The sequence below is a fragment of the Podarcis bocagei genome (genome assembly GCF_964188305.1).
Source record: "Podarcis bocagei genome assembly, chromosome: 8".
Classification (NCBI taxonomy): Eukaryota; Metazoa; Chordata; class Lepidosauria; order Squamata; family Lacertidae; genus Podarcis; species Podarcis bocagei.
The window spans coordinates 65,471,982-65,485,403 of record NC_138133.1 but is presented as its reverse complement, the minus strand read 5'-3'; the positions used below and the strand labels follow the sequence as shown (position 1 = coordinate 65,485,403).

The 13,422-nt window shown below is 40.4% G+C and overlaps 1 protein-coding gene across 2 annotated transcripts in view; it reads right to left on the bottom strand.

Annotated features, from left to right (window-relative positions):
- Window positions 1-548: 548 nt before the first annotated feature.
- Window positions 549-13,422, bottom strand: part of NECAB1 (N-terminal EF-hand calcium binding protein 1) — a 53,056-nt gene continuing 40,182 nt past the window's right edge. The window contains exons 6-13 of one of the 2 annotated variants that reach the window (XM_081204975.1): window positions 10,777-10,909; window positions 8,548-8,661; window positions 6,292-6,368; window positions 5,410-5,463; window positions 4,838-4,950; window positions 3,590-3,664; window positions 2,872-2,963; window positions 549-1,126 (exon numbers count right to left, since the gene is read on the bottom strand). In XM_081204975.1, coding sequence (XP_081061101.1) covers window positions 1,098-1,126; window positions 2,872-2,963; window positions 3,590-3,664; window positions 4,838-4,950; window positions 5,410-5,463; window positions 6,292-6,368; window positions 8,548-8,661; window positions 10,777-10,909 — 687 coding nt within the window. In that variant the 3' untranslated portion in view covers window positions 549-1,097. Of the gene's footprint in view, window positions 1,127-2,871; window positions 2,964-3,589; window positions 3,665-4,837; window positions 4,951-5,409; window positions 5,464-6,291; window positions 6,369-8,547; window positions 8,662-10,772; window positions 10,910-13,422 lie in introns of both variants that reach the window. The other variant, XM_081204974.1, reaches the window with a different exon arrangement.

Sequence of the window (13,422 nt, the reverse complement as noted above, 5' to 3'; positions counted from 1 at the left end):
CTCACTTTATGATTGCCAACTTATCTGCTGCTGACATTGTAGACAGATATACAAATAATGGTTACTTGCAACTTGTGCAGGGTTCTGTTCTAAGGATTGCGTGTAAAGCCATCATTGTGTATAGTCCGAACAACCTCTTGAACTGCCCCCACGTGAGCATCCCTACCCCTCCAAAGCCAGTGCAGCAAATGGACTTTGCCTCCAACACAAGGTAGAGAGCTTTTAAGCTCTCTGCTTTCCTTACTGGGCTGTGTTCCTTAAATGGACATCCTCGTCATAAACATTGTTACAGGTAACTTAAGCGATTTCAACTTTGCAGCCAGTCAGTTGAAGTTACACAGATGAAATGCACTGAAGGTGGACAGCTAAATTCATTCTCATTTGTGACTTGACCTATCATTGTTGGAAGGAAGATTGCTAAATGGCCTGTGTTTCTGATCTTTTCCGAAGGCTGCAAACAGGTTTTAAAACTGAGCTAATCCTTGTGTGTGTGTTATGAGTGTAGAGATGTAATAGCACTTTCTTCCATGGACAAAGTTTTTCTTGAAGATCTTTTGGCTGTGCATGGGCTTACAGCGGAGCTTTCCATTTTTCAGTAATAAATGGTAAGCTTGACTTAACAGAGTAGCAGCAGCAGCTAAATATGAGCTGTTAATATAAATGAAAAACTTGTGTCAATCCAGGAGTCTTGCTTCCCATTTAGTTCACATATGTTATATAGAATAGCTTAGTATCCATGTTGGGCTGACTTCAGTGCACACCATGTTATTAAGCAAAAGGCAGCAATGTCCAATGTAAGCATATATGTTAAATCTACATCCTGCTTTGTGTCCAAAAATGATTTCTCAAATAGTTAGTTAAAACACACAATAAAAGCACTACGCACAATAACATAAATAAACAGAGCCATATGAAACAAATTAAGATCAATAAATACCATTATATAATTCCATAAAGTAGCAACAAATAACTTCTACAATGTGGCTCTTTTTAAAAATGAAAGGAATGTTATCTGCTAATTTTAGAGGCTTTATAATGTTGGTTTTTTTTTAAGTAATGAAGAACATATGTCGTCAATAGGAATTATAGCGAAGCTTCTAGTTGTTGTTGAGGATCCACCAGGAAGCTGAAAAGGAAGTATTCATGCTGATTAGACAATTCTAGTATTTCAGCAAATTCTTAAATTGTACTAGCTATTTTGGTTTTTAATGAATGAGTTTATTCTAGCCATTTAACAGTTTGCACAAATGAAAGCACAGCAATAATCAGAGCTTTTCATATGGAATAAGAAGCTGTAACTAAAGTTACTACCAAAATGAAAATAAACCTGGACTGTCACTAAATCAGGTACATGTTAACTAAGCTCTGATTGGCGAAAGGAAAAAAGAACAGGGCAACCTTTCTGTAGTAGTAGAAATTTTATCAGCTAACCAGTGAAACACAGTGATATCTCTACCATAGAACCCGGAGAGAACAGGTGAAATTTTATTATCTCCTCATATGATCACATAGACGTACTGTTAAATTGAAACCCAATTTCCAGGTCCCCAGAGCCCTAAGACCAGGAGAGTTCTAATATTGCTTTTTATATCACAAAAGGGAACACATGAGGCAGTGTAAAGGGGAATCCAATACATATTGTTATTTAGAGCACTTAAATAATTACCACCTTTGGTCCCAGTTGGATACCGAATGCCAAAGATGGAATGAGAATAGTGCTGTCACATTTTGACTGACATATAATCTTTGGAGTATTAATGCTTTTGCATTCGTTTCACTTAAAGATAAAAATGCCAACAGTGAACAGCCATTGGCAACTCTCTATCTTCAAAGGGTCTACTCTGATTAGGACTAACATTGGATACAACCCACTATCATTGTTGTTCCCCCTCGTAACATCCCATAACTACTAATGTATGCTATTCTCGGTAACCCAAATAAATGCATATAAGAAAAGCAGTATTCCAGCTACCGCAATGTGTATGTAATGTTAGACTTGATCCTGCTCAACATAGCTAATACTTTACATTTAATTTTTTTTTGGGTTAATCTTTTAAGATTGGAAGAGCAGGAAAAATGGCCTATCATTTAAACAGATTTTACTTCAACCAAAATTCCTGGTGGTACTAATTTCAGAGCTATATCTGGTAGTCTATATATGTTTTCCCATACATATTTCCTCCTGTAGGACTAATACCAGTTTTTAGGGGAGATTTAAACCAGTTGTTCTTAAACTCCTCACTCAGTGCCATACTCTGAATCGGTTTCAACTGCACCCAATGGCTCCTGGTAAGGTTTTCTGTGGATTTATTAAAAATGGGAAACCCTGATCACAGGTCTCCCACATTATACGTAGGTCTTGAATAGACGGCATAATTCTACCTTTTATTCAAGTGACAATTTGAATTGTCATCTTTCAATATATTATATTATGCCATCAAGCCATTTATGAAGATAAAATATTGCTTATCAAGTTTGGTCTATGTTTTAATTTGTTGGAAGCTTCCTTGAGCGACTGAGGCAACCCAGTCAGATGGGTAGCATATAAATAATAAATTATTATTATTATAACAGTCATACATATGACTTCACTGATTAAAAAGGTAACCTGTTACTCAGAAGCATGTTCCACTCTGATCAGTGGTACTTACAGCTAGGAAATTATGCAACCCTATGTACACTTACATGGGAGAAAGTTCCATTGAATATAGTGAGTCCTACTTCTGAGTAAACATGCATAGGATGTCATTAGTGGGAAATCCCTAAATAGATGCTTCTCTGCTTCTGGAATGGAAAATAGGTGTTGAGGGAAGGCACAGAATGAGGGGGAGAGAACTTTTTCACACAGATAACTATTAACAGGATGATTACCAGGCACTAGCATAGTTGTAATATGTTCTGGAGTTTCCAGGCAATCCACATTACTTCTTTGAAATGTCTTGCTGTAGTTCATCTGCAGGTGGCTATAGAAATAAGAGTGATAACTTCATTTACTCTTTCTCCTTCCTATATCAAATCACAATTTAAAATAAAATTGGATAGGAAGCCCTCTTGGTTTACAAATCTGCAAAGCCTTTATTATATAGTATGAGATTGTTAGATAAAAATGTACTACTGAGTTAACCATAAATAATAGTCCAGTTTACAGCCTACACAATCAAAAACCCTACACTGATCCATGTGTTCCTGAGATGTATGTTTGGTGGCCGCTAGAAAGTGTGAATTGTTTTTTTTATGGAACATTTCTATGTTTTGTTAGAAAATCTCTTCAGCGCTTTAATACATCAGTACATTTATCTTTTTAAAATCTATTTCATGTCATCCTAATGTGCTTTTGCTTATTTTATGAATATTTCCATCCAAGTGTTCTGAAGGATTAATGCGTTTGGAATGGAAACCTGGTATGCTGCAGAAAATATGCTACTTGTCCCCCCCCCCTTCCCCACCCCCAACTAGGTGGTGCTAATAAATATTTGTTCTGGAAAATTAGGTTTTGTTTCTAGTAACAGTAGTTGTAGATAGCTGATATTTTGAACTATTTATTTATAATTTTGTCCATAATAAGATATACACATGGCATTTTGTGTACCTGTTCCAGGCATTGTTCTCCCAGAATTCATAAACGATGAAGCGAGATTCACCAGAAAACCTCTGAATAGAAACACTAATAAAACAACAGAATTAATTTGATAAGTAGATAGCAAAGCCAGTATGAAGAAGTAATAAGTTTGGTTAAGAAGTAATGAGAACCCTGGCTTCTCACTTTGAGAAGTAGCTGCCGCATGCCTTGGACTTACAAACTCCCAACCTCTTCGGTGGCCACAAGGAGATCGAAAATTGTTTCCTATCTTAAACTGAACCAGAGTTCCCTGTATTGCCCAAACTTGCGAACCTGTGGTTTGTTTTAATTAAAAAAAACCCTTATTTTCAGATCATTTTATTCACCTTCAACTGAAATTCTGTTAGGTTTTTTTTGAAAGAAAATAGGAGTGGGACACTAAATCCAAACTCTCCCCCCCCCCATTCCAAAAAACAAACAAATCCTGATTGGTAGGATTTCAACTTTATAAATAAGTGATTACAGTTCGGGCACCTAGATCTTGGAGGGGAACCCCACAAGCAGCAGCTGTTTGTACTTGGTGTTTGTTATCCATCTAGAAATATGTACAGGAAAGCCTCCTGTCTTGCAGTTTGTCCCACAGCTAGAATGATATGCAGATCTTCAGTACTGGAATGATTCATATTCCTACAACTACACTTGTATATAAGCTTCCATCCAAGTTCTCTGCAAGGTTTACATAAATGGTAAAATACAATTTGAAATAAAAACACTAAATCTAAAATAAGTCACACAACCAGCTAAAGTCTTTAGGCTTGTTTTCAGCTGTACAACTTAAGACACAAATTGTGTCAAATCAGAAAGAGACCAGCAGGTGTCACTATGTACATATGGAATACAGTGTGCCAGGAAAAAGGCAACTATCTCTCTGCTATATTCAACAGGTGACTTTGCAAGTACTGTATGTTAACCTTTTTTCTTTAATGGGTAATTCATTGTTGCTCATAAAACTATTTGGTTTGTTGTAAACATTAGTTTTGCGGTCCATTTTGAGAACCCTGTTACGTATGGCTTCTTTTTTGGAGCAGATATTTCAGTCCCATTGCAATTAATGGGAGTTTTGAGCTACTAACTTTGGCTGGGGCCAAGTCATAATGTGAGGGGTGCTTATAGAACCCCTTCGCTAGTTGTCATCCTGATGACTTCTGATGGAATTCTAAGCGGAAACTTACAGCCATCTAAATTTTCTCATCCTCTGGGGGCAGCAAATGTACTCACTGCAGGCATCCGTCCTGAGAAGAGGCCGTGTCCACATACTGCTTCAGAGCAAACCGAAATTGCTCCAGTTCTTCTTCTATTACTGACATCTGACGCTGAACTATCATTATGTGCTGACAAAAATATTAAGACAATATTATTGGTGAATGCATTGCATTCCTGATATCAGAGCATTTTTATCTTGCCATCTGGGTTGATTGCATACAATAAAATACGGTATGTAAAAATATTTTTATATGTAAAAATAAGAGCAATATAATGCAAAGGTTGTTTTTTTTTAAAGAAGGCTGAATAAAGCAATGATGTAACTGGATCTTCCCTCTAAATGTAATATAAATTGTGTTACTTATGAGGGTCTTATTGGAATGCTCAGTAAGACAATTTTGCATCCTTACTCATAAGTAAGCCTTACTAAGGCCAGTGGGACTTATTTCCAAATTAGTATGCATAGGATTGCAAATCCTTGTTAATTAAACCAGAATAGAATATCCAAAACTTTCTTTATGCCTCCATGCAGAGATAACTATTATCCTCATCAATTCATAATCTGGGGGGGGGGGTGTGATACTTACAGATTTAGTGTTTTCTTCAGATACCTCTTCTTCCAGTGGCTCAAGCTTTAGATCCTTGCCAACAGGATGGAGGAGAAATGCAAACAGAAGTACCAGATATTAACTATCCACACAGTCATCCTCTAAATTTGGCTTACAAGCAGCAGAACCATGGCAATTGGCCAATTTTGTCTAACATACCTAAGCTGTTGTTGGAATGTAAGAACAACAGAAAAGTAACCGTGTGCCTTGGGAGATAGATCTGAGAAACAACTTTTATTTTGTAACCGCCTGCCTATTGTGATTGGGATGTGCCACTGCTTTTATATACTCCACATGGATTCAAACTGACCTTCATATACGTAACAAGTAACACATTTCAGCAACGAGAAAAGAAAATTTTTGGAAGTAGATAGGGCAACTAGTTATGGATACTGCCACTGCTGCACCGTGCTGGCTGGGATAGGGAAAGATGCGGTACAAACTGACCAGACATGATTGAGAGCTCCCAACTGTGTCTGCTGCGTGGTGGTGAGAGTAGGGAAGAAGGCCCACTTAGAATCATAGAATCATAGAGTTGGAAGAGACCACAAGGGCCATCGAGTCCAACCCCCTGCCAAGCAGGAAACACCATCAGAGCACTCCTGACATATGGTTGTCAAGCCTCTGCCACTTCTCTGCCTCCATCCCATCATCAAGCACCCACCAGCTGAGGGTTTTTTTTTGTGATATGCCCTACAACATGCTACTTCATCCCTTGCCCTTCAGTGGCAAAGAGGGCTACCCAGGTAGGTTATTTAGCTCATTTAGTGGATGTTGTACCTACTCTGCTACTGTCAGTCAGGGATGGAAGGAGAGTGCAATGCAGTAAGGATATAGATTAATGAAGGACCTTGTGCTCACCTTCTGCTCTAGCCTGTCAATCAGTTTCTGGAGTCTGTTTATTTGGGTCATCCACTGGTTGTCTTCCTCCAGCCAGCCTTTAGGAGACGTAAATAATGGAGTTTTAAAACACTGTTGAAAACTATGGCTTTCTTTATTCACCTCTTTGTTTTGATATGCATGTTTTCATCCATGTTAGACTATTCAAAGTACTGTTAATGTTCAACCTGGATGGTGCTCTTCTAAACATCGATAACAGATAGCATTTTCCTAAAAATAAGTATTCCACATGACTCAACATTTCTTACTAAATGCAGCTAAGAAATTCTTAAGCCTTTCTTGTACTGCAGTTTACGGTTACTCCAGTTTATAATTAATTCTGAGGACAGAATCTACGAGGTCAGAGAAGTGACATCCTTCAGGAGTTATTCCAGACCACATAGTTCCTTTTTCTTCCTGGACACTGTGTGGAGAATCAAAGCTTCAGAAGGTGCTAAATATTCAAAATCTCATGCAAAAATGTTCTGCTTAAAAATGGCTGCCCGAGCTTCTTACAGTACCAATACTTTGGTTTACACAAAATGCCTTTGCTGTCTTTATGTTTAAAGTACAGTAAGATTCACACAGCAGATGCAGTATTGTCAGATAAGCACGTAGCCAGAAGGGTGGGAAGAGTTCTTAGAAAACGTGGAGGACTGTGATTCATCTTCAAAATGAATGCTCTGCAAATAACTCCAAACTTAGAGCAGCTTTTTCCAGTGGCTTTTTCAACATGCAAAAATGGCCCCCATCCTGATCCTTCTTATGCACACAAGTCTGACTGAAATTAGCAGTGTCACCTGTGGCAGCTCCTGGTGAGAAAATGTTGCTGGCACTGTGATGTGTAAAATCTCTTTTCCCTTTGTAAGATTGTTGGCTGGTAGATAGAGACCTTAGATTGCTCGTGGTAGATAAAACCTGGCACAAGGAAATACCTGTCTGGTTTATGAGGTTTATTGGCATTTTGTTTGTTTTTAAATGGCAACTACAGGAGAATCCAGTCAAAATTGGGACTGTGTTATGTGGGAATGGCTTTAACCCTTTATGCCACAGTCCTAATTAACACCCCCTCCCCTGGTAGCTGCTATTGGCTCTGGAAGGGGAAGCTTTCACACTACAGCAGACTTTTTTTGATTCATGATAAAAACAGTTGCACTAGATGAGTGCAAAGGACAGCTACAAAAATTGCTCTATGTCATGACTGAGCATATATAGGAAGGAACACAGCTTGTTCTATAAACAAAAAAGGGGGTAAATCAGTGTCCAAAGGCAGCCTTTTGTCAAGCAGCAACAGGGACCCTTGATCTTGCACACCTGTTTTTGAAATGCCTCAATACCCTACCTTGAGCTAAGAGGTGTTCCCCTTGTATCCCAGAGCAGTTTTCTCAAATCCTAGATGTGCCAGGGCAAGACTGAAGTTGGTCATAAAGGAAGGCACTCTGCATGTGTTCAAATATGTTTGCATTTCAAAAGATGCATTGAAAACCAGTTTGGGAGCGCTTACTTTTATCATCTGCATGATTTCTACAGCCCTTTTAAAACACGGAAGTTTTTCAAGCCCTTTGTCCCTTGCAACAACCCTGTGAGATTAGTTGGTAACACCTCCACTACAGAAATAGGGAACTGCAGGTAAAGACAGAGATCTAAGTGAGGTGGACAGACTGTTCAATTATGACTACAAGTTGCTTGATTTTCTCCACTTGCTTAATTGTATATGCAAAAAGAAGGGCCTGTTTTTGATACTGCTTTGATTTTACCTCTTCCCCATATTCCAATTTAATATTTTATCTGATGTTGGATAGCTTCTGGCTTTTCTGTTTTCACTGTATTTTTACAGACAGTTTTTCCAACTGGCAAATAAATGTTTAGGGTGATATATGCAAACTACTGCACATTTCCACTATATGACAGGAGTTCACACCCAACTTGTCAGGGCCAATTGAAGTGACAACTTAGGGCCATTTTGTAAATGTATCCCTTAAAGCACCCAAATCACTCATACATGCATCATCCAAATGTCTTGTATCAGCACTTGGACTTGGCAGGGCGCCTTCTTTTTTGCATTATCCCTCCCAACTGTACACTTGGTAGAATATAAGAATTAGCAGAATTACCTTTAAATTTTCATATTAATTTAAATGAAACTTGCTATTTTACTTTACATGACTTGTTCTTGGTGGTTACAACTTGTAAAGCACAGAAAAGCAAAAATGCGATACTTCTCTTAAATAACGTTACCTTGGTTAAAAAGAGGGCTGACTGGAGAAAAACTGCTGTTCCTTTGGAGTCTTCGACTTGAACGTCTTCCCAGCTGCTTAACTGCAAGCACCTCTGGCTTTGCTGGCCTTTGTCTTACAAATAAATATATTTATATATGCATAAATCAATTGGATCAATGAAACTGTCTCTTTATTCTGAGCATGTTTCCAGTCCTCTCCACACATACAAACACCGCATACTAGGAGCTGCTGAGTCACAGAATGTAAACATTCTGACTGCAGAGGGTCTCACAAATTTGGCATTCACCACAGAGCCTAGAACATAACCTTGAGCGAAATCTAGGGAAAGGAAGATTTGGGGTGGCTGCCGATCCAGGAAAGCAGCACGGCTTTGGGGAGAAAGGGAGAGTCATTCACCTATCAGAATGAAATAAACATCCCTACAGTAAAGGTGTGCATCTGGTTCATACCAAAGCTCAAATTCTGAACTGATGCAAGCTGCTTTTTTCTGAGGTGACATATGGCTTCAGTGACTGAGGGGCAATACGATTCCATGGAGCTTCCTCTGCCATCAGAAAAGAAGATCCAACTCTAGAGGGCTTGCCACTGTGGCCCTGGAAAACTCTCCCACCATTGCTATTCCAACAGAAGTGAAGCCAGGAATGGGGTGTTGCCCCATGGGGCATGTCCTTCACTGTTCAGAGGAGTGGCTGCAGGGAGCTTGCTACCTCCCTGCCAGAAAGTATAGTCTGCTTTTGCTGTCATTTGCCCCAGGACTGCAGAAACCACAAGGGAATTGGCTCCATCCACTGGCCAAAGGAACAAGAGCCACCAACGCCTCTTCAAGCAAGAACAGCAGTGAGGGAAGCTCAGCCTAACTATCCATAACTGTTTAGCACTTTGTTCAGGCCCTGGAGGACTCAGTTTTCCCACCCAACTCCCTTTATGTGTTCTGTCTGACAGCAGGGCCTGTTTTTCTCTCTCTTACTGATGTGAGCTGCTTGGGGAGGCAACAGTTATCTGAAAAGCAGGCTAAAAGTATGGCAAACAGCTAAGGAAATGTCCAGGGAAACCATGCTCCCCCACCCCCAAGATGCTAAAGCAACTCCATCTCCAGAGTTGGGGTAGGTAGTTCTCACCCATTGGCTGCAATGGGAGGAAAAATCATAGAATAATGTGGCTACCTTCCTTCCCTGGCTGCTGTGAGCTTGCAAGGCTCTGGATGTGGCAGTTGACCCACTGGAATTGCAAACACATACCTTCCCCAGTAGGTAAGATTGCTCTTGAAAAAACATTGCTTGGGTGGAATTCAACTCAGTTTTACTGAGAGTCGACCCAGTGAAATGAAGAAACATGATAAGGTTAGGTCCGTCAATGTCAACTGAGTCTACTCTTGAGTAAAACCTAGTTGAATACCACCCCATGGGATCACCATTCACTGGAAGGAAATGTATTGAGACTGACAGGGCTGTGGGAAACCCGTAAGCAAGATTAGAGTGCAAGGGCACTCTCCCCTCCTGTGGTTTCCAGCAACTGGTATTCAGAAACATTACTGTGTCTGACTGTGGAGACAGAGCCATAGCCATCATGGCTTACTAACATTTGATAGTCCTCTCCTCCATGAATTTGTCTAAATTTGCCTATTATGTTTTTCCATCCACAAAACATTTCTCTAGTGCTTTGCAGCCTCCCTGGCTGCCTGTACTTCCTGATCTGAAAAAGCCTCATGGAAGAAATTACCTCATGACATCTTCCCCAGGGTTATGAATGATGTAAGGCAGGCTTCCTCAACCTCGGCCCTCCAGATGTTTTGAGGCTACAATTCCCATCATCCCTGACCACTGGTCCTGCTAGCTAGGGATCATGGGAGTTGTAGGCCAAAAACATCTGGGGGCCGAGGTTGAGGAAGCCTGATGTAAGGGCACCCAGGAAGGCTGCCGAGTGCTGACTGCTACTGAGATGATTTATAGAATAAGGGAGGGGAGGGAAATGTTCATTCACAAACACGCCTTGACCACTTGAAAAGTAAGTTAAGCACAGCTTTGGTAATTTTTCAACAAAAATTGTTTTCTCATTCCTAGATGGAAACTAGCTGGGGGGGAAACAGGGGATATATTTTCAGCACAGGACTTGTTTCTACAATCGCAAGGTAATAGGAGCACATAGCATTACTCAGTTGCAACCTCCCCCTGGAACAATTCCTGATGCATTTCCACAGAGGTGGGGGAGCGGTTGAAATCTTACTTATCTTGACGGGTTTGTTCCTCTGTGGTTTCCATGGCGCACTCCAGGGAATTGTGGAGCGACTGTAGCTGATTCACAGTTTCTTTCAGCAAAAAGCGAGTCACAAACTGTTCCAACTTGGAAGCCTCCTGATAATTCTACAGAAGGGAAATAGACACTAGCAGAAAGGGAAAGTGTAATATTTCCCACTTTTGCAGCTTTCCTCCTAAACATCAGCTGCACACAGTCTGTATTCCGTGGTCTCATAAGAAGACAGCATGTGCTCATAATGTGATTCTAAAGCAATTTCTATAGTATTTTTTTCCCAAAAAGGGGGGGGGGAGCACAGGGCAGTAATTCCTACACTGCTGAGACAGAAGTTCTATTGCGGATCAAGGAATACCTGAGTTAAATTGTTAGCAGGTCCTGTGAGCCCAAACTATCCCCACCTACACAGGAGGCTTCCTTCTGCATCTCTACGGTTCCCTACTCAATCTCTTTCCGGTTGAGCTGGATTATTCTGCCCTGTCTATGCTAGGAGTATTTGGAGCAAAAACGATGCCAACATGCAGGAGAAAGGTCTGCTGTCATAGGAGGCTGCCTGTTGCCTCTCTGCATGATTCATCATGAGAGGTGGTAACTCTAATTACAGATAACTTTTAATCTATGGGCAAAACTAGGTGATGCATTAAATGTGTGATAACATCTAAGCTGTCCAGTTTCCTTTTCTTTCTGGCAACCAGGGAGTTGGCCTTCCAGCCTGCAATATACAGCGAGAGAAGGTTAACCCTCCTCTCCCCAAGTAATCCTGACCAAAATTAGCCCCCCAAAATTATTATTTGCCCTTGGATGGAAACTGCTATTTCTGCCAACTGCTTGGCAGGATTTCCTTCTGGGATGAATAGCCATTTTACAATGTGTGTGATTTTCTCAGGACCAAGCATGGTTAAGTCTCACATGATTCTCACTCTCCCCCTTCTCCATCATTTCCCCCTGTTATTTTGGAGGAAATGCTTGAGACATTAAATACACTTCTAACATAATGCATAGTTTGGCACTCAAACGCACTCCAGCAATTAACCTACAGGCGTCAGAAATCATAGCTGGGAGTGGTGAGGGAGGCAATATTGTTTACTATAATTATTTTTATAGCAAGAGTAACAAACAAACAAAAAAGGAAAGGAAAACAAAAAAGAGAAAAGGAAACAAACTCACATTAATAATACAATGATCGTCAGTGCACCCATTTCATTTTAAACATAAAAGTTGATACATGCCATCCAAATGTCCTGATAATCAAATGAAATTGGTGTTTATGAGAAATATGTTCAAAGTGTAGCAATGCCAGAAGGGGCCTTGGACCATTGCATAATAGACGTTTATATCCTCCCAGGCTTGAAGTATAAGCCTCCTGGGCATGCAAAAATATGAAAGCATAAGCCTCAGGGCATGCAAAATCCACTTTTGTCCTGCCATTAATTCACATACCACAGGTATGAGATAATTTAGAAGTACATGGACAACTGTAAATGCCAAGGATTTCACTAAAGGAAATAGAGTCCCAAGGCATGGTCTGAAGGAACAAGATGCAGCAGCACAGCTGTAGTTGTGGGTTAAAGATTTAAACACAAAGGGAAGCATTTAAACTATAGAATACACTGCCATTAGAATACAGAATTCATCTGTTGTGCAGGAGCTCCCAATGAACTCTAATTGTGCAACCTGAATTGCCCTACATGTGACTGAATCCTACCTGAAAATAGCAACCGTCTGGAAGCATCCTAAGACAGAAACACATGCTGTTCCCGCTAGGACATCAAATAGTTATTGAAAGCCCAGCTGTGAAGCCGTCCCATGTACCACCCATGCTAATTATGCACCTGAAGACATTAAAGTTGCCAGCGACATTAATCAAGCCTGCAATATCACAATTCATAATAGCTGCTACTTCTAAAGCTAAAGGGTGTGGGGAAGCCTGGCAGGACAGATTGTCTGGGACTCCCTTTGGCGCCGCTCTGAAGCTGGCACCAGCTCCGCGTGAAAAACATTTGCGGTGGCCTCTCAAAAGTGACAGAACGCGTTTGTACCAGCAAGGCAAATTTCCGCCTCCCCCTAAATCGTTCGACATGGCTCCTCTAATTGGATTAAAGCTGCCATAGTATCCAGCAGAGCTAATTCCATCGCTGGAAGCTTTGATTCTTTGTGACACCACGCCAGGGCCATCCACAGTAATGTTGCCGTAATGGGAATTGAAATTCATATTCTCTGGCAGATACTCAAAATGGCTGCCTTTGAAGAGCAGTATCCTTTGTTGACAAATGGACGAAATATTGGCAAAGGGGTTCTCGAAAGATCTGCCTCGCCTGCGAGCGGTTTGGTGACATAAAAGAGGCTTCAGTGACGCATGATCAAAGGATGTTCAAATCTATAAAACATTACAGGTGTCTAACCTGCAACAAGAATTCTGATGAGTAGTTTGGGGATATGCTAGGTTAGCTTTCACTAGCTTGGGATACCCTCCCGATGTATTACAATAATAATAATAATAATAATAATAATAATAATAATAATAATACCTTTATTGTCAATGTACAACCTGTGTACAATGAAATGTATTTCCCCACTACTGCTTGGGAATGATGCGAGTTGTAACCCAAAATATTTGAAGGGC